The sequence below is a fragment of the Pholcus phalangioides genome, unplaced genomic scaffold (assembly GCF_987345545.1).
Source record: "Pholcus phalangioides strain wild (caught in Gottingen) unplaced genomic scaffold, Ppha-v1.0 ptg000008l_1, whole genome shotgun sequence".
Lineage (NCBI taxonomy): Eukaryota > Metazoa > Arthropoda > Arachnida > Araneae > Pholcidae > Pholcus > Pholcus phalangioides.
The window spans coordinates 64,065,788-64,092,173 of NW_028301601.1; the positions used below are offsets into that span (position 1 = coordinate 64,065,788).

The 26,386-nt window shown below is 39.5% G+C and overlaps 1 protein-coding gene across 3 annotated transcripts in view; it reads left to right on the top strand.

Annotated features, from left to right (window-relative positions):
• The first annotated feature begins 1,003 nt into the window (after nt 1-1,003).
• LOC149084759 (cytochrome P450 2J4-like) overlaps nt 1,004-26,386 on the top strand; it is an 89,437-nt gene continuing 64,054 nt past the window's right edge. For 2 of the 3 annotated variants that reach the window (XM_089235193.1, XM_089235192.1), the window contains exons 1-2: nt 1,004-1,332; nt 22,275-22,402. In XM_089235193.1, coding sequence (XP_089091319.1) covers nt 1,088-1,332; nt 22,275-22,402 — 373 coding nt within the window. In that variant the 5' untranslated portion in view covers nt 1,004-1,087. The remainder of the gene's footprint in view (nt 1,333-22,274; nt 22,403-26,386) is intronic. The other variant, XM_089235194.1, reaches the window with a different exon arrangement.

Consider the following 26,386-nt stretch of genomic DNA (forward strand, 5'->3'; position numbering starts at 1 on the left):
TCACTACACGTACACGCACATTCCCGCATGTACCAATTCGTGAAAGGTTCCGCAGAGGAATATGGACGAGGTACATGTGTGGTTTAGTAGTAGCCTTTCCATTATGGTGTGCTGTGCACAGATATTGTGGACATGGACCACCACATTTTTCTTCAGGGCCCCTAAGCTGTGATATTTGGCGACCCGTCTATAGTGAATTTATAAGGTGCAGAAGCAAAATTAACAAGAATCTATGCAGGCTCCGGGCTGGAGCCCTGTTAACCCCCCCCCCCCCTCTTAGAGAGTAATGATTGTAGAATAGTAGTTCTAAACCTTCGAGTGCCATACATAGTTTTTCCCGTTGGGCGATGGGCCCAAATTTATTGCCAAATTGTTTTTTTTACCATAAATTATGGCACGATGATAGTCGAGTGCTAATGTAAATTGGCCGAATACGCTGGAGCAGGACCGTAGCAAGGATTTTTTCCACCCGAGGCAAACATGATTTTACTGTCCCTACAACTTTAAAATTCAACCATTTTATATTACGGTGGTCTTTGTTCCCACCTAAAACTGCCACCTCTAAATTTTTCAGGACGGGAAGTTGCCCCCACCCCCTCTAGTTCCGGTCCTGAGCTGAAGGATCGGAAAAATAATTTTAGAGAGCCCCAAAAGTGTTTTCGCACCGGGCGCGAAATACACTTTTGCGAAAAAAAGTCCGTCCCTAGAAATAAGACGAAGTGGTTAGGGTGTTTTATGTTTCACTTGGACTCATCTATCAGCCCCTTTTGTGTGGCAGATTAGGTCGCATTCACCCTGTATGTTAAAATAATAGGTTGAACGTCCTTCTTGGTAAAAGTGGGGGGGGGGGGGCAATGACTCCTGATCGCGGATCTAAAATGTAGCAAAAAAATTCCGAGTTGATCGATTGATATCTTCAGTAAGTCGAGGTGAAACGATCGGTCGTCAGCACCTATCGAAATGGCCTCGGAAACGAAATTTTTATCAGCGATTGAGATAAAATCGAGTCTCAAAACGGCGGCCGCGAAACGAATATTGATTCGGTTCTTTTATTATATTTCTATGCGAGTTTTTCTGTGGGGCACCCATGATCACGATGGATGATGGTGATCGCGAATACTGTCGGGATGCTCGACGTGAATGGATGAGCAGCGTTTTGTTTGGCATGTTATGTGGGATCCTGTGTTGCTTGTGGATTAGAAGTCATGCACGACGAAGGAGGTTACCACCCGGACCATGGGGCCTACCTATCGTTGGATACCTGCCTTTTCTGGGACGGCGGGCTCACCTGCGACTTCACTCGTTGGCGCTCAAGTACGGACCTGTTTTTAGGTAATGCATATCAATAACACTCTTTCTGAATTTTGGATTTTCTGAATACTGAATTTTTGAATTTGTAACACTCTTTCTGAGATTTGGGGAGATATTGAACCTCAACACACACTCGTAGGACAAAAATCTCTGATTTTCTTCACCACTTGCCACTATTTCATTTGTTCCAATTTATTTTAGCATCAGTCAGCACCTTGTATGTTCCACTTCGTATAGTTATATAGTTATGTTTACAGTAGATGAGACCGAAAAAAGCTCGAATTTTTTCTACAGCAGGAGAAATTTTTTTAAAGCATGTCAAACCATGAGGTGTAGTGGCATTGGAGCATGAATTGCTATTAGGACTCGATCAATCACAGTACTTTTAGAATGGGACCTAGCACATCCAGAATCAATTCAGTATCTCCTAAATTTAACTACTTTTGTCTTTGCTATATTTAACTCAAACCGAGCAACCATGGGTAAAAAACACGTCAGACGTCTAGTATCGTCTTAACTCATGGGCCTCACAAAAATTCAATCTGCTTGAAATTTTTGAAAATTCGTGAAGTAAAGGCATCAAGAAAATCACTTGGCCCAGGGGCCCGTGATGCTGTTAAGACGGCCCTACCGACGTCCCGAGTGAGGAGCGCCTCACTGAGGAAGCACCAAATCGTACTGACACCTGCAGTTCAGAGCACGGTTATGGCAAAAATTATAAATATTCATCCCACATATTTGTCAGGTTATCGTTTTTTCTTCAATTTTTTAGCAATTTCAATTGCGATATGTTTTCGATGGCAATTGGCGATGCCCCGTATATGTTAAGGATTATTATATACGCTTCCAGTTTACCGTATTTTTTCTCAATGAAATATGGTCATCAAAAGTCATTTGAATATTTTTTCTTTGAGGTACTGTACATTTTTGTTAACGAACGATTTCAAGATTTGTAGAGTGCTGTGGTTTGTAGCAGCCTCCATTTCCACACTCTTCAGCAATTTGAGCAGTAATTAAAAAATTTCATTTGAAGCAATAAATTGTAATTTATAACAAAATTTAATGATATACTGTATTTAAAATGCATTCTCCTCCATGGTATGCAGTGAACCTATGTATCAAGGTATAATTTTATTTGTATCCAAATGGATATCACAAAAATCAGTTGCAAACTTAATTTTAACAAGACTGCCTGCGAACCATAGGTTGAGAAAGGCTGTCTTATACCAATCGCATCCGACCTTTACCATTGCTTCTAAATAAAGAAACTGAAAGTCGAAAGTTTTTTCTTTTGGCTTTTTTGTCATTTGGGCATCACTCAAAGCTATTTTTTTCGGTATGTGAGAGACGTAATTGCCAACAACGTTTCCTTTTTGTTCGAGTGTCAGCAAAAATGGCAAAAAAAGAGCTCACTTTACACTTTTCTTTATGGAAAAAAATAAATTAGTTTTAAAAACTTTTGAAAAGGAACGGCAAACTTCTGGTGGGAAAAAGAATTGAGAATATAACAATATGCACTCCTTAAAATAGAGCGGGGTTTTTTTTTCCCCTAGATCTTATTATTTTTCTTCTCGGTTGTCGATAAAAGTCATTATTTGAAACCCCGCCCCATTTCTGATTCTTATACAGTGGAACCTCGTTTATACGACGTTCAAGAGGCTGAGTTAAAACGTGCGTCCGTCGTATAAATGCGTTAGTCGATTAACTGAGACTTGTTAAAAAATAACTTCTCTCTCCCACATCATACAAAATGTTTTAAATTCAATGTGTTTGATTGCATCTCCGATTCCGCTACAAAAAAAATTTCATTTCAATCATACTTGAGGGAAAAAAAATCGCATTCACTTAAAGAAATGAAATTTAGTAGGTTTTAGATTTTGCAACAAAATCTTCTGAACTTGGGAAAATTTCCAATCTTGGACTCTCATTTTTTTGGTAGTAGATGATTTGTAACCAGACCAGACTCTTTTGGTCTTTGATTTTGTTTTTCTGTTCCATAACCGTTTTCAAAGAAGAACCGTTTTTCAGGGATAGTCAACTGATTTGCACGACCAACTTTTGTCATTAATTTAAAATTCTTGTTGAATTCTTCCACAATTTCCAGGGTTTTTTTGGGTTGCTTGACATTACGAACGGCGGATTCGACACAGCCAGCAAGCAAAGCACCACAACGAAAGAAAATTCTAGAGGAAATGATCGAATCATTCAAATGCTTACAATGTGTGGACTTCCTTACCCTTTAGAGATAACGCCGAAAACATTGTGAAAAAAATTCTGAAAGGACATATATATGGCCGTTAAAACAATTGAAACCTGTTTCTTTGAGGCTTGCCACGTCTGCGTATTCTCAGAAACAAGCAATAAACAAATCGATTAAGTTTCCACTCTAAATGGCCATCAGCCAGTTTACTGGTTATATTCGTATGTCAGCAATCACCCTAAAGTTCATAGCTTTTGCAGTGACAATATGCAAGAGCTGTTGCAGCAACACGTTTTCACTGCATACAAAAATTGAGAGCATTTGATGGGTATAAATGATGTTTTTCGAAGAGATCTGATGTTTGAGTCGAAGTGAAAAACGTCGAATAATTGAGGTTTTGTGACGAATAAATGAATTATTTTGACATTAAAATGTATAGGAACCAATTGCGTGAGGAAAGTTAAAAGTCGTATAAATATGAAAGTCGTATAACTGAGCGACGTATAAACGAGGTCCCACTGTACTCGAAATTCCCATTGTACGATATGCAAATTTTTTTTCCATTTCTCTCTCTGAGGTCTCTTCTTCTTGTAGCTGAACTCTTTCTTCACGAATTATCGAACAAAAGCACAAAAAAGCCTTCTTTTTCATTTAGAACAAAACTATTTCATTTCTTTTCTAAAAAAAAAAAATTCACCAAAAAAAAAAGGAACGACGTAATCTAATGGATGAAAAAATGCGAGAAAGCAGTTTTTTCTCCTCATTTCGTTTGCAGATGAATTTATTCAAAAAAAAAAAAAGATATTCAGAGAGATAAATAAGCGAGAGAGATAAAAAAGAGATATGGATATACCAAAACAAATAAGAATTTTTTTTTTGGCGAAAAATAAGAAACGCGCTTTTTTCTGTAGCCATTTATTCCGAGAAAGAAATGGTGGAATGCATTTATGTTTTAAAAATATTTCTGAGACAATAATCATGGACGAATAAAGACATTGTTTCTCTCGATTTTTTCCCCTTCAAATTTGATATCGAGCGATAGAAAGAATGTTGTTCTATCATTCGAGTATGTTGGATCCTCTAGAACAGTGTTTCTCAACCGAATGGCCACGGCCCACCGTGAGTGATTATTCACTGTTTCATTTTTCCTCATTTATTTCTCATTATTCGTGTGTATGACCGGACCTTCCACTCACATAAAAGGTTAAAATCAACCTGTCCGTGAGCTTCCTAAGTTTGAAAGCCACTGCTCTAGAATATGAACGCTTATCAACCCAATGGTTGATCAAGCTAAAGGATGATAACTCGGTGATCCAGGCTGAACTTTCCGCCATCTACAAAGCAGTCTTCGATGCTTCTTTACGTCCAGAAGTTGCTTTGATTAGATCTGATAAACGTTGACCACTTGTCGTTCCGTGGTGTAAAATGACGCAGGATGTTATGGGATTATCGACCGGGCTCAGTGTTGTCATCCCACCTCTGCTACCATTTATTCAGTAGATCCTTCCGAAGGATTGCTTCGGCGTGCGATGCGGGAACCGGCAGATCATTTCTAATGGTTCCACCTTCGGTAGCTTCCTTTGCTATGGTATCCGCTAATTCACTGCCCCGTTGGCCTATGTGTGCTTTCACGCAAGAAATGCTTATAGGCTCATCTGGGATAATTGTATTTTTTGAGGCCCGGGTGGGCCCATGCGTTAAAACGGCACTGATGCTCGGCCGTTAGCACATCTTTCCACTGCGCAACATATTGCCCCAGCCTTCCACTTCAGAGAGCCAGCAGAACATCTGCGAGTACCTTGGCATGAGTGTATCCTGAAGCAGAAGGATTCACAAATTAAAATACATAGACTGGTCCGCTTCCGGGAACAGCACCTGAAAATATCAGAGCCCACAACCCTGGAACCGAAGCCTGATAGAGAACCACCCATGCCAGTTAGGAGATCTCCTAGAATAAGACGTCAAATGCACGTCGAAAGCAACCTCATAGATCTGTTTGGAGAGCAGGAGTATGGATGCGCATGAATGGTCTATGCACCTGCCCATGTGCATCAATTTTGTTCAAGAAACTATACATGGTTAGATTTCCCAGAAGCACCCGAGTGTTCCTGAGACGACGTGTTTACATCACTTAGCATTACAGAGAGAGTGCCGCTGCGCGATCGTGTGCGCATCTTGCTGAACTCCCATCGTGAGGACCAGGTTCGGACCCATTGCCGGCACAGTGGTTGAAGTTGGTTTTCTGCGGTTTTCCGCCTTCGAGAGGTGAATGTGGGTCGATCTCCCATTTGAAAAGTCTCTCCAAAGAGAGCAGGCAGAAACCTCAATACGATAATTATATGACATGAAAATTCAAGCATTTGCCATCTTTACTTCAAATTGTGGAAAACAGATGGCAGTACCACCAAGAACAGGAAAAAAGCAAAACTATGACAACATAAATGATTCTGAAACTTTTGTCAACCGCGGCTCCCTTGCCAATTCATGGTTTATCTGTAGTATAGTTTAGTGGATATTTTCTAATATAAAAGAACTTCTTCAAAGCGTAAATAGGTACACAAATGACTATCTCCAGCTCGCCGGGACGCCCCTGATAAAGTTTGGCGACGCACACTTAGAGAATCACTGCGTTAAGGTCGAGCATATACAGGGTGGGCAAAAAGTCCGTAGAAACTTTAAAAATGAATAACAACCGGAAAAATAACTGAAATAAAAAACGATTTGCAGGGTTAGAATCGCTAGGTCACAGGAATTTTTTTAAGACGGGGGAAAATAACTAAAAAATAGCCGATAGATGGCAGTGGTACGAGTGACTTCGGTGGAAATATGCAAATGAGACGGTTGTAATCCACAACCAGTTCACCGTTGTAAACCGTGTATGTGAACAAGGATGCTGAGTGCGAAGGATAAAGCTTTACTGGTGAAGTTGTTTTACGTGAACCAGGAATCAGCGACCATTGCCTTCGAGTTCAGAAAAATGTGAGAACTGGAAAAGGGCCTTTAACAGCGACAGGCCTCATAAAGCTTGTTCAGCGGTTTAAGGAAACTGGAACGCTGCAGGATTGTGTAAGAGCCGGACGACTATGTTTAAGGAAGGCACGTTCAACGCGTGTTGCAGCAGAAATGGAAGCGTGAGCGTCCGAATCAACTGCAGGGACCAGCAGTGCTCGTAAAGCTGCCAGACGCTTGGGCTTACCACCATTCTCGATACGCAATGTTCTTCATGGAATCCTTGATCTGTACCCATACAGATTGCAGTCGTGCCGTGAAATTTTACCAGTGGATACAGTACAGAGGGAAGCATTTGCGAGGTGGGCTTTCTCCAAAATCGAACAGAATCCCACCTGGGTCTTTAACATCTTGTGGATAGATGAAGCTCATTTTTCGCTTCATGACGACGTTAATAACCATAACTGTCGCATCTGGGCGACGTCTTATCCACGTGAGTACATGCAGAAACCATTGCATTCCCCAAAAGTGACAGTGTGGTGTGAATTAGAATTAAGCTTAAAAGTTTTCGGGTTTTTGGCCGACGTGAAGCCCAGTTTTCGTCTTTCGACGTTTCGTTCGCACGAGTGGCGAACATTTTCAAGAAATCAATGTTCGCCACTCGTGCGAACAAAACGTCGAAAGACGAAAACTGTATTTCACGTCGGCCAAAAAATCCGAAAACTTTTAAGCTTAATTCTAATTTACACGATGGCCACGAAAGCCTTTTTTGTTTCAGTGTGGTGTGAGTCATGGCCTACACGAAGGGGGACTGACAGGGTTATAGCCCTGGGGCCCGGGCCAGTTCTCATCATTTTTTTTGCATTTTCACGCCATAAATTAACTACAGAAGGGGCCCCGGAAAAGATCCCAGCCTAGGGGCCCTGCTCTAGGATGTGGGGGCCATGGTGTGTGTTCACAGGTTCTTTCATCATAGGACCCTTCTTCTTTGAAACGTAGTGCTCAGTAAATGAGTGTAAAACGGCTACGGTGAATGCGCAACGTTATCTAACGCTTAAGTTCGTTAACGCTTCTGCGAGAGAAGGTCGTGCCATTTATGCGTGAAAGAGATGCGCTTTCTACCGTCACGTTTATAGAAGATGGGGCAACTAGTCACACTGCTACTCTGGTCAAGGCATTCCTGATACAGACGTTCGGGGAAGACAAAATTATTACCAGGCGTTCCCATGACCTCCTCGATCTCCAGATTTGACACCGGCAGACTTTTGGTTATAGGGATATTTGAAATCCCGGGTGTATCGATCCGGTCCATCCAATCTGTTGGAACTGAAAGATGCGATCCGCCGAGACATGTCATGTATACATCCGGGCCTGCTACACTCTGCCGTTGCTGGATTTGTGACTCACCTGCAATGTGTTATCTCCTGTGGTAGTGGTCATGTGGAACACATGCTGCTGTAATAAACGATTTGGAAGCATTCTGTTCGTTATTTGCGTATCTTTGCTTTGACTTGTGTACGTCAGCGCCACCTATAGGCTGTTTTTTGAGTTTTTCCCAAGTCTTAAAAAAATTCCCGTGACCTAGCTATGCGAACCGTTTTTTATTTCGGTTAATTTTCCGGTTTTTATGAATTTTTTAAGTTTTTACGGACTTTTTGGCCACCCTGTACCTGCACGTACACTCACTCATCACGTTGCGACGTGCTCGTTAGAAATTCCTTAGAGGAATGTATAGGAGGTGCATGTACGGTTAAGTAGTGGTGTCTCTTGGTTCCTATCACTGTCGTTAGAGTATGTACTCGTATGGCTGTAGTCGAAGGCGAAAGAATACAATTAAATCTTGTTCCGGACAATTTCTACAAGACTTCGAGGCGGCAAAACAACAAGCGGTGGACGGAAAAACACAGATTTATTCACAGAAAAACAGCTATTGTACAGGTATTTACACGCTAACCAAAGAGCGAACAACTTTCTAGCAAAGTTCAATCACAACTGACTTTACAGTCTCTTTCTCTTACGTACAATCCAACAACTGTCACTTCTTCAATCCTCGTTGTAGTTCCTTATATAATATTCGGAGAAATTTCTAGTGAGTTCTACGTGGTTCCTGGAAAATAGCGCCTCTGTCTGGAGGGGGGGGGGGGGTGGATCATCTGGAATTTTTCTCCGCCAATCGCATTTCCTTGCGATAATCAGAAACTAGTATCAACTGCCGTTGCCAACAGAAGATTGCGATATTTTTAGAAACTCTCCAAAAAAAAGAAAATCGCGCCATCTATCATCTATAGGTCGTAACATTGCCCCCTTCTTAGAATTGTTCGTCCCAACAATTCAGTCCTTTAGTCGGCGGGTTGTATTCACTGTGGTAAGAGGCCAGTCTGTTGAATTGGGCCACCCTGCACTTCGAGGATGGTGTTTTCTGGATCCGAGCTACGACGTCCTTCAGTCTCTTCACGACACTGTAGGGTCCTTCCCATGACGTCTGAAGTTTCGGGCACAGTCCTTTATGGCACTTCGGGTTCCAGAGCCAGACGCGGTCTTCTTTTTTAATTTCTGAAGTCGTGAGACGTGGCAGTCGCATAGTAGCGGTTCTTCATCTTTTCGGAGCCGATGTTGATCCGGTCTCTGACGATTCGAAAATCTCTTCTGCCATCGGGGAACATCGGGGAATGCTGGATCTTCTTCTTCATGCCATCGGGGGTAAAGCTTTTTACCGCTTCCGGAATGGACATTATTTTCTGTGGAGGAAATTCACCACGACCACATCCAAGTAGGGCGACGTTTTCTCTCAGCGTATGCGGCTGGTCATTTATCATGTCCAAGGAAAATCCATGTTTCCTCAGGAAGTCCAGTCCGATGATACATTAGTCTTTTATGTCGGCCACGAAGATGGTGTGTCGATAGGTGACCGTGGCAAACTTCACTAAGACTTCCACTTTTCCTTGCACAGCCACTCTCTCTCCGGTGACTCTCTGCAGCGTCAACGATGGTGGTACGTATACAAGTAGTTGCTGAAATTTTTGAGCCAGGTCCGTCCTGACGATGCTCACGTTGTCTTCGGTGTCGATTACCATTCTACATGGGAGTCCATCAATTTCGCCTCTCATGTCTGCATGGTCTCCATGCAGCTGCGAAACGTGGTACACCTGGCATGACGCATCTCCCGTACCGGCAGCCGCGACTGCGCATACGCCTTTTTTTTCAGGGCTTTTCCAGCTCACCCGTGACTTGTCTCTCCGGTTCCCACGATCGTTGGTGACACTCTTCAGTTCTTTCAACTCTCTGATGATGTCCGCCGTAGAGTCCTCCACAACAGCACCGCTGACCATTCGTCTGTCTCTCCTGAAAGCTTGCTGGGCTGCTTCGAATTTCATAGCGTAGACAAGAGCACTTTTCACGTTCTTGTATTCGCCCAGACGCAACGCCTGCTGGATGTCAGGGTCCTTGACGGAGTCGACGAAGCACTGCAGCGTCAGTCCATCCCTGATGTCCGGCGGGCAATCGGGATACGGTGAACTGTGACAAACTCTAGATGTGCATAGCCAGCTCTTGTAATGTCTCGCCAGCTTCCTGCTGCCTGGTCTTCAGTTGCAGTTTGTAGAAGTCCTTGACGTAATTTTCGCCGAACCTCAGCTCGAGCGCATTCGTCAGGGCTGCATAGCTAGATCGGTACTCGGCTGCTAGCATCTGTAGAACTTCGGTAGCTTCACCTCGAAGTGCCGCGGCTAGGTGAAAGGCCTTTGAGAATACAGTCCCATCCGTTCGCAGAGGCGAACTGTTCCTAAAGACCGACCACGATGTTTCCCCGTCGTATGTTGAGGGCTTGATGTTCGGCCGATTGGCGTCAGCTATGGCTGGCAGGACCTTTTGAGTGTCCGCGGGAAACGTAGGCTCTTGAAATCTCTTTTACACTCTTGTATCCTTTTTGAGAGCTTCTCATCGACCGCGTTCATTTCTTGAGAGTTCTTCTTTCACTGCAGCTACGGCAGTGTTTATGTCATCGTTCACCCCTGCGATGGCGGTAGCAATGTCATCCTCCAGGGTGACAACATCCACATCTTTTCGTCAGTGATGGAGAGATTGACGGAGGCAATGGAGTTGGTGACATCGTCTTTAACGGCAGCAATGGAGAGATTGACAGAGGCAATGGAGTTGGTGACATCGTCTTTAACGGCAGCAATGGAGATGGTGATATCATCTTTGACAGCAACAATTGAGGTAGTGACATCGTCTTTCATAGCTGAGCTCGTTGACTGAATCTTCTCTTCGATGCCTGATTTCCTCTGGCCCATCCCAGACATCAGTTGATTCAGCTGTTCTCGCATTTCATTCATGTTCATTCTTCTCGTTTTCATTCATGTCCATTCTTCTCGTTTTCATTCATGTCCATTCTTCTCGTTTTCATTCATGTCCATTCTTCTCGTTTTCATTCATGTCCATTCTTCTCGTTTTCATTCATGTCCATTCTTCTCGTTTTCATTCATGTCCATTCTTCTTGTTTTCATTCAAGTCTTGAATTATCCCGCTTCTGACACCAAATTGTTCTGGACAATTTCCACAAGACTTCGAAACGGCAAAACAAGAAGCGGTGTGACGGACAAACACAAATTTATTCACAGAAAAACAGCTATTGTACTGGTATTTATACGCTAACCAGAGAGCGAACAACTTTCTCGCACAGTTCAATCACAACTGACTTTTCATAGAGTCTCTCTCTCTTACGTACAATCCAACAACTCTCCCTTTTTCAATCCTCGCTGTGGTCCCTTATATAGATACAGAGAAATTTCTAGTGAGTTCTACGCGGTTCCTGGAAAATGGCGCCACTGTCTGTAGGGGGAATCTTCTGGAATGTTCTCCGCCAATCGCACTTCTTTGCGATAAACAGAAACCAGTAGCAACTACCGTTGCCAACAGAAGATTGCGATATTTTTTGGGGCCCTCTAAAAAAGATAATCGCGCCATATATCATCAACCAACGTAAACAATACAATGCAATTCACCAGAAAAAAAAAGCATACTTGGACAAATATGTGAAATTTGATATAATTATCATAACACAGTGCCATAATTATCATCATAGAATTTATAATCTCACTCCTTGATTTCAGTAAAAAAATAAAAATTCAAGTTAGATTCGTTTCAAATCTGGATAAACGGGGCATTTTATATAATAGTCAGACTTGCCAAAATTATGAGAATGTCCCGTTAAATACGGGCCATAAGGTCAACCTATACATTCCAGTTTCTGGTCCGCGAGTGACAGAAATCGTATCTGGCCCATGTACAGAAAAGGTTGTGCATCCCTGGTTTATATGGGGTCAACAAAGCCGTGCTAGAACTGTTCAATACACAGATTACTCCGATTCTATATAACAAAAATAAAAACTCCGCTGGATACACACAGTTGCTCAGCACGTAAACCGAAAATGACTGTCGATATTTGGAGGAACTGGATCGATTCGCCAATAGAGAATAGCACGGCAGGGCGAATAATATTCTGATTGCCGATCCAGCTATACATTCATGCGAGTCCAGCAATCACGAAGATTTCCCCTCCCCCTCCCACACACACACACACATACATAGTAGATTCGGTTGATATCTTTCTTGACACAAAATTGCGCTACCAATACATTAGTTAGTTCTCACACAAATACCTCGATGGTTTTAATTTTGACTTCTTATGTTGAATGATTAAAGGAAATGAACAATTGGCACGAAGCGTTTTCTACGGAATAATAATCTAGTTGAAATTTTGATGCATTGTTTATGTTTCACAAAAAAAATTATTTTCATCTGCCCATAAATTCGTAAATAGTTCGAAAATTCATAAAAATTGAAGGAATTGTTAAATTTAAATGCGGTTTGCGAAAAAATTGTTCTCACGAAGGGAGATTTCTTTTAGTACGGAGTCTTTGTCGATAGAGGGCGCTGTACGAAAGCAAATCACTGGAAATATGCAAATCAGAGTCATAAAATGCAGGATCTACCTGCTCATTTCTGAATGTTTCTGTTGCTGGCGCTTTTATAAGGTTTTCATTGTGATTTTGACATCGGTGGAGAAAGCACTATTAGTGAAGTTGTTTTACCTCAGCCACGAATCACCGACTGAAGGTTTATGAACGTTCCGAACACAGAAGAGATTTAAGAAGGGTTCAGATCCAATCACCCTCTATCAACAAACATTTGAACCTTTTTTTTGCACATTTAGCCAGAACCAGAGGGGGGGGGGGGGTTTCCTTAAAGTTCACCAGCCGGAGCAATTGCTCCCTCCATTTCTGGCTCTATCTTTGGTACTTCAAATAACAAATTCCGGACAGCACTTTCAGATTTTTATGTGGTTATGTGTGCACCATATCGCGAGGTGAGAGTTCCATTCCTGGAGGCACCACAGTAGTGACAAGCTGAACTTGGTTTTCTGTGGTTTCATAGCTTCGAAACACCAATACAAACCGGTAGGATAAATCTTGCCACAGCGAGTGACCTACTATAAGCATTTAAATTGCACATATAATAATAATCATTCTATGTCAATTTTGGGGAATCGCGGTCACTGGATAAAGTGCCAAGCTGCTGTGAATGACAAGATTAAAGGCTTGCAAGAAGATCTACCTAAGCAAGACCCAGAAATCCTTAAAACCTTGCCAATGAAAGAGAAATTTGAAGAAAAAAAGATAAAAAAATTATATTGAGAACACTCAAGGGAAAAAAAATAAATAAAGGGGGCAAAACGACATATTTCCAAGCACAATCCCCAAATCACAAAAGTGAGGAAATTAATATTGCGATGTAAACTTTCTGAGTCCGATACGGAAGTTTCAAACGAAGAAATGATTGGGCAAGATTCATCCGATGGTGAAAACATGGAAAATAGAAATGAAGGAAACTGTGTTTACTCTGAAGAATCAGGAATTGATGGAAAGATGTGATTCCATTATACTATATAAGTGAAAGATGGGCTCATTCTTCAGTGTTCAGGACGGGAGGATGCAGATGGCAGATATCATTTATGACTTATGTAGTAAACGCTAGTTATGTTTGTTCACTATATGTGTTTAACATTTTAATATTTGGTCTATCTGATAGAATATTACATTCCTTCTTCTAAAAACTGGTGTTTTTTGTTATTTTTTCTAAATTTTATGTGATTTTAATGAATGAAATGACACTGTCATTGCCCAATTCCAGGGGTAATGTGCCGGTCAACTCCGATTTTTTATTAAATTATTTTTGTAAAAGATATACAACTTTGAATAAATCAGATTAGGTTGTTTGCAAGGAAAAGGTATGCCTCATTAATCAACCTGAGTTTCAGTCAAAAGACTTTCAAATTATTCATGTAGCATATTATTATCTTAATGTGACCGCAATTACTCCGGTCTTCCCTAGATTTTACAATAATATATTGCCATTTTTCGGAGGTAAAATGGTAATAAACGGCTTCTGTGGTGATAGACCAAGGCTTTGTGTGGTTAACCATCAAAGAAGTACGCACGCCTTCAGAAATATTCTTATTTAACAGAGGTGTCGGAACTGTTGCTTGATCTTTATACAGGCTGTCGCAAATTGTTTGCACAGCTGATATCTCTGCAACCATTGACATTAGAAACATACTTTTAATTATCAAAACATTTCAAATGGCGTGCAGTTACTTAAAATCTCCGAATTTCTTGTCAGGGCCGTATGCATAAAAAATAAATAATAACTTTTTCGTGCACAGGATCTACATAGAAAGTTTATTTTTTATTTTTTAAGTGCATGAGTATTTTTATGTGTAAAGGCACGATGAACCAATCCCAAACCAGCGGACAACCGTGTTACTGTGACGATTGTATGCGTTCGTTGGACACCCCGATTCACACGTTTTTTCCGGCATTCCTTAAACTCTTTCACTAATTTAAGAAACTTTTTATCACACAAATTCTTCCGATCTGGTGATAGATTTCTTCTGATGTCAATCCTTGCCAAGAAAAATCGCACACTGGACCTTATTTCGTATGCAGTTCGATCGTATCACGCACGTAAACTTGGAAAATCACCTGAGACAGCCAACGTGATTCAAAATATGGTTGGTTTCTTTTGCACGTTACAGATGCCGAAAGAGACGGCGCATCTGCAAAATTACGAATTCGTTCCAACTTCATTCTATTTTAAAAATAAAGAAATAAACGGTTTCATTCCACAAAATTTTGTGAAAAAAATTCATCTATCAAATAATTCCACATAAAAGACAAAAAGAAATCGAAAACCGATTTCACCCCCGAAAGATAAAGTGGTGTATTTTATTCTACGTCATTCTTAATTTAATCATGAAATTTCATTGCAATCGACAAGAAAAATGTGCAAGAAAAGTATATAAGATACTTCTTTTAATTTCAACAAAACATTTTTACAAAAAAGCTTGAAACCAAAAAAAAAAGGAACCATCTTTTATCTGATTATTTCCTAAAACTTCGTTAAAAAAAACAAATTTTTTTATGAATAAACAAAACTTGTTTCTTTTTACCAAGAAAAGCCTTAAGAAATAATTTCTTTTTGAACACACAGAAAACACACACAATGAGACAATAATGGAGTTGTTAATTGCTTAAAAAGTAAAAGTTTTTCTTCCTTCATCATCATTTATTTATTCACAAAAAAACATTGTCGTTTGAAAATTAAAATTCGGAAAAAACGTCTCTCGACAAACGTTTCCTCTTTTTAGAACGTTAAATGCTTTCCGACGTCTCTCAAGGAGCAATAGATAGTTATTTTCCATTCTCCAAACATGTACAACGAGGAAAAACCAATTAAAAACATCGCATTTATATTCAAATCGTTTGTATATACATTTAAGTGCTTTCTCTTCTTGTTAAGTGGTTCTACCGTTATAATTGTAAAATAACAGTAATACTCTTATTATTATTGCTAACCAGGAGGTACGAGTATGAATCGCAGTTCAAGACTAGGATACTGAAGTGAAACAAACAATTTCATTAATGATTGTTTCTGCAGATCCGTGAGTGCCGCTGAAATCGTTGCGGAGGGGGGGGGGGAAGAAACAAGGTATATGTGAAATTCTTATATTATTCCCGAGCGCATTGTGTCAAACGTTAAAAAATTTTGTAATTCCCCTGACTTAAATGCTTGGAGACAACTGAAACATTGTCATACGGAAGCTAGCGTGTACATGCACAAAGGGAGTGGTCGTATGGGTAAAAGTCGTAAGTGGTCTTGAGTGGTCGTACACATAAAAAAATAGCAAAATTAACTTTTTATGTAGACTGTCTGTACGTAAAAAGTTAATTTCTTTATATTCTTTTTTTATGTATACAGCCCTTCAAAGCAATTTTGATATTTTAAGTAACTGCACGTGATTTGAAAACTTTTTATAATTGAGAATACGTTTCTTAACTCAACACGGCTGTAATGATATAATATTTATTAAGTCAACGTTGCAAATATTTGCTGGCCAAACAATTTTGGACAGCCGGTATAGGAGATTTTTATTTCTGAATTGATTCTGGGGCTGCCCAGGCAGGTTCTACAAAATACTGTGGTTGCTCGAGCATCCACTGAACTCCTGGCTCCGAAATCATTGCTATTTAACGTATATAAGCCAAAAATAGGAAGTTATTTTCAACAACAGGGTGATCATGCATATCTAAACAAACAGTCAGAGTAACAGCGCCCAAAGTGAAAACACCAACAACAATCAGCGTCAAAGTTTGAAATGGATCGCCCATTGCAAAAATATAAAAGGACTACATCATCTAAGCTGAATTTGAAAGCGTTGGTTCGCTCTTTCATCGTTTTCCCTCAAGAGAGGTATGTTATGTAAGAGCACCTGATCTTGAAAAAATGTGGATTCATATTGTTCACTGCATGCTGAAATTAACACTTTTCTTTCGTAGAAACGTAGGAGATAGGATTAACGAGCGAGAGTTGGGGAATTGGGTCGGTGGTGACGCTCGCATCATCCCAGGTGACAATGGTCATACTGACGAAGCAGCACAGATCAAGTACTGAATTGGCCTCTGACCTTGACGCGTGAAGGGAGGGTTAATTTTTCAAGGAGGGGAAACTCACTAAAATAGCGCAAAAGACACCAGCGGAAAATACCAACCTGCTCCTTTTCCCTGTGATCATTTTACCGAAAGAAGGTAAATGGAACCGTCCATTGTGTGATATCATATAATATAAAATATCATATAATACCCATAAAGAATACTTATGGCTGTCTGGTTCTATGTATGGATAGCTTCTAGATTTACCCCAACATGTTTACCGTATTTCTTTTTAATTTTCGGGATGTTTTCGTTGGTCTCTTGCGAGCGGTCCGCCCGGTCACCCGGACATCAAGAGAGTTTTCCAGCATGTCCCAGCCTCTAGGTAATCTTGCTGCAGAGCGGGGACCATGTTTGGTGTTAGTGTTTGTAGTCCTTTGCGTGTGTCGGAGGTGCGGTGGCGGAATGCCGGCCGGCGTTCGGCCCGTGGTCTTGGTGGCTGGCGGAGATTTTTCTTTTTTCCAGCATGGCCCAGCCGCAAGGTAGCCTGCTAATATCCCACAAGGGACAGAGCGGGAACCATGTTTGGTGTTTGCATAACTCAATCCCCGTGTGCCAATAAGGACTCTTCTCTGCACCCCTTGAACCAAGTCTATGTCCCTCTGTAGGTATCGTCTCCAAAACCTTACAGCATGCTCCATTCCAGGGCGAACCAAGCCTCGGAAAAGCGGAAGAATGACTTTCGGAGAACGCGAAGAGACCTTTCTGAAAATGAAATAGATTTTATGACCACCGCTGAACAATGTTCAGAAAACCTAAGCCGCACGAGATTCATGTACGGTTAGTCTCTTTTATAGAGGCTAATCTTGACAGGTTACACGGAAAGGAGGTTGCGATGACAGGAAGAGATAACCCACAACTTTCAACGAACATTCCTCTCAGGCATTCTCCAAGACTACACGCGAAGATTTGACCGAGAAATTTCAAAGCCATTTAACCCTTTAGAAGGCACTTTTAATTTTCTGCAATATTTAATGAATTAACTTGATAATGGGGGCCTTATGATCTGGACCTTATGAACGTGAAATGTAGTGAGATTTTTTTTACATCCCTGAGAGAGAAGGTGGTTGGTGTTTTACCTCCTTGTATCCCAAAATATTGATAAATTTTCAAGATGTTAGTCTTATACCAAAAGGATATAAATCTAGCTATACTTATTTATTATACCATTTATATTACCATTTCATTGGCAAATATTTATAAAAAATGAAAATTTTCAAAAACTTCCAGGTTATTGAAATACATAACAACAAATATGGTACTTTTTTTTAATTACACAAATACGAAATATGTACATATACACATCATCTATACAATATACAAACATATATAACATATACAAACATTTTTGACCTCAGGGAAAGATACTTTTCTGATTCTATTTCGTAAGATTTCGTATCAGCCAGTATTGAACATAAAAAAAATGTGTGAAATAAAATCATAAATTGCAGAAATTTATCTAGAAATTATTCAATTATAAATGTTCATAAACAAAATCCATTCATGTTATTCATGTCGTCTAAGTTACTTTCACAAATCTTCAAATTTCTGAAAACACGTGACACTCTTCTGATAAGAACATAGCGGCACTTTACTGCACATAGTATTTGTTCAGTGGGGCTTCTCTTTGGTACTACAAAAGGCGCATCTTTATGTTTTCCACTTTACTGGAACGTGGATGTTACGTTTTGCTTTTTTTCTTCAGAAAAAGGGCAGGATAAAAAAAACTCCCCAGAAATAAATAAGGGGTCATTCAAGTATTACGTCAGCATCGATGTGAGGGAAGGGGGTTCCGGGTTTGCTGACTTTTGATGACGGGAGGGAGGGGGTATGAGTGATACGTATGTTATCAATCACCCTTTATAAAAAAAAAAAAAAAGGAAAAATTCTTAATATCTTACTGGGTGTGCCAAATATGAGAAAAACCGTTTCTTGGTTTGTGGGCACCTGAAATACCATTCTCCATATTGATAAGTCCTCTACAGAGCCACTTTAGTAACCTTTAAATGTTCCGCGGATCTTTCAAGTGATCTGAAAATGTGTCTGGGCCGCTCGAGTGCTCTAGAAATGTGTCGCGGGCCGCTTAAGTGCTCTAGAAATGTGTCGCGGGCCGCTTAAGTGCTCTAGAAATGTGTCGCGGGCCGCTTAAGTGCTCTTTAACTGTGCCGTGCGTCACTCAAGTAATCCGTAATTATCCTGCGGATCACTTATGTAATCTGGGAATGTGCCGCGGGTAAGGTGAGTGATGTAGAACTGCACCGGCGGCCGCTTAAGTGGTCTAAAACTGTGTCACATGTAACTCAGTGGATCTCTTAATGTGCCACGGACCATTTAATTGTTCTGGAACTGCGTCACGGGTCACTTAAGTGATCCGTGAATGTGCCACGGGCCTACTTGAGTGATTTGAAAATGTGCCACGGGTCGTTTAAATGCTCTGGATTTGTGCCACAGAACACTTGAGCGATCTGTAAATATGCCGCTCAGTTCATTTTTACGAAATTAGGTTTGAGGTGGGAACCGCATCAAATATCCCCGAGTGCAGCATTTGGTTCGTGGGTAATGGGTTTAACATATACGGCTTAGAGGGTGGGACGCAATGAATTTTTAAATAGATATTTTTTGAGTTCTTAGCTTATTATAATAACATATAAAGGTATTTTCTTCCGAAATTTTAATTTTTTTTAATATTTTTTTGCAGCAAAAAAAATACATTTTTGACTGTCGGGTGGGGGGTCAAAACGATCCCTCCCCATGCCCCCCCCCCCGAGTATGTCTATGATCCCAATATGCGTTAGGAGGTAGGGAGCAGAGCTGAAGAAATTCTGCTGACAAGGGAGGGGAGTCAGAGTTTTGTTGTGTGTGCGTGCGTGCGTGTGTGTGCGTGTGGTGCTGACGGGTCAAAAATGCTTAAAAACTTTCTGACGTAATACTTGAACGGCCCCTATTTCAGTCTCCTCACATGCAAGCATATCATATTATACCCAAGAAACAAAACAATGTCACATTTCTTAACTAAGTAAGTAGGCGGGGTTCACCCATGAAACCACTTTAAAAACTTTAAAAAAAAAAAGAATTTAGAAATTACCAATAATTTTTCTTGGTTTCTTAGTTTTAGTAAATAAGAGTGTACGTAGTTGAAAAATTTATGTTTCGCCCAGGTTTCGATCACGTTTCTTGCGATTAAATGAAAAAAAAATCAAAATTTTTCATCCTTCTGTAGCTAAAGTTAGTCAATAAAAAAAAGGTTAGTAATTTTGTGCTGCACCATCCTAATGGCATCATTAAACATATTTTTCCAAATCAATAACCCGTAAACCACACCCGACTGAGGAATACATTTTTGAACACCTCAAGGGATAAACGGTGTTAATAAAGCCTAACTCCTGAGAAACCCCATAAGACATACATGCATGTATCTCCTTGCGCATGTACACGTTAGCTTTAGTATTAAATGTTTCAGTTGTCTCCAATCAGGGAATTGCTAATTTTTTTAACGTTTGACGCAATTGCCTCGGGAATAACATAATTTCATATATAACTCGTGTCACCCCTGCAACGATTTCAGCGGCACCCACAAAAATCTGTAGAATTCTGTAGAACCTGCAGAACTCTCTTTAATGAAAATGTTTGTTTCATTTTATTTTTAAAAAGTGTAATTCGTACTCGCATTTCCTGGTTAGCAATAATAATGATAATTATTATTATTATTTTACAATTATTATGTTAGAACCACTTGACGAGAAGACAAAGCACTTAAATACATATAAAAATGTTCTGAATATAAATGCGATGTTTTTAATTGGTTTTTTGCTCGTTGTATATATTTGGGGGAATGGAAAATAGCTATCTATTGCTGTTTGAGAGACGTCGAAAAACATTTAACGTTCTAAAAAGAAGAAACGTTTCTCGAGAGACATTTTCCTCCGAATTTTAATTTCCAAACGACAATTTTTGTTTCTTTTTCTGAATAAACAAATGATGATGAAGGAAGAAAAACTTATTTTGGAAGCAATTAACGACTCCTTTATTGTCTCTTTGTTTATGTTTTCTGTGTGTTCAAAAGAAATTATTTCTAAAGACTTTGTTGGTAAAAGGAAACATGTTTTGTTTATTCATAAAAAAATTTGTTCTTTTTTTTACGAAATTTTTGAAAAATAATCAGATAAAAGAGGGCCCCCTTTTTTATTTTCTTGGTTTCAAAGCTAAAATTTTTTGTGAAAATGTTCTGTTGGAATTAAAAGAAATTTCTTACTTTTCTTTTGTACATCTTGTCAATTGAAATAAAATTTGATGATTAAATTTAGAATGAAGCAGAGTAAAAATCTGTGTTATTTTCTTTTTGAGAACTTTTTTTAACTTTCATGGGAGACTATTTGATGAATGAATCATTCAGATAATTTTTTGGAATGAAAACTTCCATTTCTTGATAAATTTTTTCAAATAGATAAAGTTGAATAGAATTTGTAATTTTGCAGATCCGCCGAGTCTTTCTACATCTCTAACATGCAAGAGGAACCATTTGAATCACGTCGACAGTCTGAGGTGATTTTTAAAGTTTACGCGTATAATGAGATCGAACTGCGTACCGCAAGTGAAATAAAGTCCAGTATTCGCTTTCTGTCGGCAAGAATTCGTCACCAGATACGGAAGATTTTAATAAGGCTGAAAAATCGGAAGGCTTCCGGGTAAATCGGAAGCGTTGGCACAGATCTGAAGAATTTGCAAAATGGCGAGATTCATATATTGGGGGGAAACAGTTTTATGGAATGCCGGGAAAAATTCGAATCCGAAACCGGTTCATCGTGCACTTCTTTCTGTCTCTTTTTAACAGCCTCACTCTTTTATCAAACTTTGCCATTGATGTCTGGTTATACACTCCTAAAGTTCGGTAGAGCGGTAAATTTTAGGAATGAGTGGTCAAGAAAATTAGAAGAATGGGAGAATGGCGGCAAAGTTTTTTTGTACAGCTCCAGATTGTAAAACTACAAATCTACTTCTTCAGAGAGTGAGAGGACTGGGTCAGTGAGTGGCAAAAAGAGAGACCTGAGAGTCTGTGAGAAAGGAAGGGAGTGACTGAAACAGCACACGAGCATTTGAATGACGAAATGAGTAACTTAGATACACAGGTGTATTTACAGGGGAAGGGAGCAATCGGGTTATAGCGCAGGACAACTAGTTGGAGGAATGAGTGGGCGAAAAAATTTTTTTTTAATTACACTGGAAGGGAGGCAAAAATCGTGTAGCCCACAGGCGGCAGAACTATAAATCCGTCTCTGAGGGGGGAAGGACCAAAATGCACGCTTGCCCCTGTGTCACAGAATCCATTCCTGTTTCTGGTATTACGACCCCAGCCCCTGCCTGTTCTCTGTAGTTTTCTGAATATTTTCGTTGTCAAGGTATGGCTCAAAAAGAAAAAAAAAAGTGACAGCTATGGTGTCGTGAGTTTTTATAGTTCCAAAAATTGAAAAATTTATGTTTCCGAACAAAAAAAAGGCTTAGGCTGCCGTCCTTTACAACCTGCCACCCGGTTGCAACGCAGCCCTTGCGCCCGCTACTTAAACCACCCCTGATTTCGGTCAGGGAAAGCAAATCTTATTTCACAATTTATGAGCTCTCGATCGTTCCGCACGCGTGACTCACTGTTGAGGTGATTCAAATTGGCGTCTATTCTCGTGCATGGGATGACAGATAATCGCAATTCGTTACTCGTATGAAAAGCTTTTGTTTTTTTTTTCTCGCTAATTAATGTGTCACGTCTGTTGCAGTTTATATCTAGGTTCAAAGCTGGTAATCGTTCTGGGAAACTACGAGGTGATTCGACAAAATCTCTCCAGAAAAGAGTTCTTGGATCGACCAGATGATCCGCCAAATCACCTGCTTCCAGACAGCGACAGTGAGTAAGCCAATTACAGATTTTGCGGTCCCTCAGAATTACGAATAAAATTACTTTGTCATTTTTGTATTTTACTGACCCAGGCAATATTTAGCGATAATGTGTGTTAAAAAATTGACTCGTTAGACACAATAAAAATTCCTAACCCGTAGTCGCGTAATTTGTCTGATTTTTTTCAGAATTTGTGAGTACCCCCTTACGACAGGGTTGCTGACAGATTACCACACTAGCTCTCTATAGATGGGGGGGGGGGGGGATAGCTGAAAAAAAAAATATATATATATATATATAGTGCGGAAAAGTTGCCTCCTTTTTAAAAAAAGAATAACGACGTAAAATATTTTAAAATCGGTTGGTATCTTCCTGTCGCGCATCGCACTTGAAGTTTATGGAAAAATTAACGAAATTTATCATTTTTCTTAAATTTTTTAATATTAGTTAAATTTCTACGTTTGACACGCAAAAGTTTTTTACGCTTATTTCATGGTTCAATAAAGTAAAATAAATTAAAACACCATTAACATTTCAATATTTATCGGTCGTGCAACTTATTCGAAAAACACGGAATTAGCTAAATTTTTGCAAGTTTCCTTCTGCAGCTTTTCACAAGTTTTGTCAGAACAAAACGACCCAGAATTCATCACAAGGAGGTAGCCGCATGTCGAGTTCCACCCTCACCCTACCCAATAAACCATCCACACCGTAGGCGCGTGTGTGTAATTTACAATATATTTTAAAACTAGTTACCAAAATTGACTAGGATTCGGTGGTTTACAGTTTCTTCTACTGTTACTTTTTCCAAGTGTACACGTTTAGTCTGACTTTTGGAAGAAATCGGGTATGACTGATTTTGATAATAGCGTAGATCTCTCTCTGGTGTAGCTATTTCTAGCTTCATGTCACATACTTTAGTTGAGGCCTCGGCAACAATTTAAGTGTATCTCTCGACTGCCTGAGTGTGACTGGAGCACGTGTGAACTCCACGTAGGAAGACCACTACAGTGGATCATGTATCTACTATATTTCTCAACGAACTTCCTCTCCGTCATATTTAGCAGCACGTAGATGGTGCATTAAATCAGTGAACGCCAGGACTCTGCCACCGGACTAATCCTATTGCCGAGATCTCAGCCAGCTAGCTTCGTTACTGAGTCTGGAACAAAGTGTGTGTACCTGACAGTCTGAGCCGCAAGTAGTGTTGTGTGGGAATTTTTAGAGCTACCATCTATATTTGAAATGATTGAATATTTGTACCGTTGTAGGCCTGTTGCTCTCTATGGAAAGAATTTTTAGCAGGGGGAGCGGCTCGCATTCGCGCCTCGAAGTTGGGAATCCCAGATATAGATGGCACATCCAACAGGACCAAAATCTTTTTCTGGGCCCGTTGGATAACAGCTTACTGGATGTGAAAGCTCTCTGTGGTGGAGTATGAATCTGAATTACATTATTGGAACATTACATTATTTTGAAACATTATTGGAATCTAGAAGTAGACAGAAAGATTCTGAGGAAAGACAAGCGTGTATTGCATTTATTAGACATATCCAAAACAATAAAGCCAGGACATTGTGCAGAGGATTTGTCAATTCGAGATCCTGGTTGCTGTCACATTTTAGATGGCTAAATGCGGCCAATAGAGCGCTAAGGTTGTAGGTTTACTTAAGTTAGCCAAATCCTTTTGCGAACGTGAAGCGATCTTGAAATTGTACATGTTTGCGTGGTTCCACATAAAAAAAAACCCAAGTATTTCAGTGACGCGCTAAACATGTTTTTCCAGCTGTTCAAACATTGCGGTATTTATTTGATGACTTAAAGTTGTTAATCCAGTAACTTTTTTGACGCAATGCGTTCTTTGCACACAAAAATTTACTGTTGGCTGTGATCGTTGATGACAGAGAACACGTTCGAGAGAGAACTTGGATATTAGAACTTTAACCCTTTATACCCTGAAGGTACTTTAAAGTACCAAGTTAGATAATTTGTTTCGAACTAATTGTTTCAAAAACATTGTTTTTGTTTTTTGTTTGTCTTTAATTAGAACCTAAAATGGCCTACCAAATAATTTACATATTAACTATTTATTATTGTAATCACATTTATTATGTGATTTTTTATTTTAATTTATTATAATTTTCTTCTTGTTCTACTTTTCACAATGTCGGATACAAAGGCTTAAAAGCAAGACAATCCACCTCTAAACGAAAACCATTGGACACTTCGTGCTACGTAAGATAAAACTTTGAGGCTGCCGATTACACTGGAATTATTCACCGAAATACTTGACTGTTGTATCGTTCCCCTAATGCTACGGGAAGTATGTGATGATGATATATCATTCATCAATTTCGACACTAACCACATCAGAGATATGGAAAGTTTCTCCGACGGACTCAGACAATCGAAAGATATATCAAACTTGTTATCGAGGTCTCAATTAAAGTATGTAGACATGAAGCTAGAGATGTACATCAGATCTCCGCTAATATCAACATCTGCTATGTCTGATTTCTCCCAAAAGTCAGATTTTGAACGCGTCAATTTTAGTGACTAGTTTTGAAATTTAATTTAAATTACACACACGTGCCTACTTTGGATGGTTGCTTGTGTAGGGTGTGAGTGGAACTCGCAGCCACCTTCTTGTGATGAATTTTGGGTCATTTTGTTCTCACAAAACGGGCGAAAAGCTGCACAATGAAACTTGCAAAAATTTGAATAATTCCTGTTTTTCGAACACGTTGAGCGACCAATATTCCTTGAAATATTAATGATGTTTTAGCTTATTTTACTTTACTGAACCATAAAATAAGCATAACAAACTTTTGTGGGTTGATAGTAGAATTTTAACTAATATTAAAAAATTTAAGAAAAATGTTTGATTTCGTCAATTTCCATAAACGTTAAGTACGACCGGAAGATATCAACCGATTTTAATACAAATACAAATACAAATACAAATACAACGCCACAACAGGCAAAATGCCCAACGAGGTGGCTGATAAAAAGATGCCCATAAAAATATGGTTGTCATATGTTTCAAAAATACAGCAACCCAATTAAAAATGCAATTAACACAAATTACAAACAATATATACACATGATAAAATATTATACAATGCCCATAAAGAATACTTATGGTTGTCTTATTCTAAGAATGGATAGCTTCTCGATTTACCCCAACATGTTTATCGTATTTCTTTTTAAACGTGTCAATTGTGTTACAATTTACTACCTCCGGGGGTAAGCTATTCCATTTATTAACAACCCTATTGGAGAAAAATTCCCTGCGACACCATAACCTTGCATTGTCCCTCAATGCAAGGTTTACGTCGTTTTTTTTTCTTTTTAAAGGAGGCAACTTTTCCGCACTATATATATAGCGATTGGAAAATAAAAAATTCATTTTTTTGACCCAACCTATTAACTAGTCATACGTAATCGCCTACAAACAATTTCTGGTTGGTCTTTCCAGCTTTTATTTTGGCGATATTTTGCGAAAATGGTTTTATGGAAGAGATTAACGCGTAACACAGGTAAATATATATGTGCTCACATGGCGATGATTGTATGGATGCATCCGTTTTCATCTATAATACCATATTCACTTAAAAACCATATTCTTCCGACATGTTCGTAAGTTGGACGCATTGGTAATATTCTAGAATCGAAATGACGATATCGGAAGTATGAAATTACCAAAAAATAGAAAAGAGATTCTGCCGATAAATCGATAGAAGTTCAGGGACACATTCTTCTAGTGACACATCCGTTGGAAAAGAAAAATTCACATACGACTCATGTATCAGCAAGAAGTGAAGAGTGTATCGGCCGTTGCTCCAGAATACATATTAATTTCCCGTCCCGGAATCGTAATGATCTCGTCTTGCTTCTCATCCCAAGACAGAGATAAGCTTTATTGAACTAATTTGATACGCACAGATTGGCAACGGCGCAAACGGTAACATTTCAGATGAGATCAGCAGCATT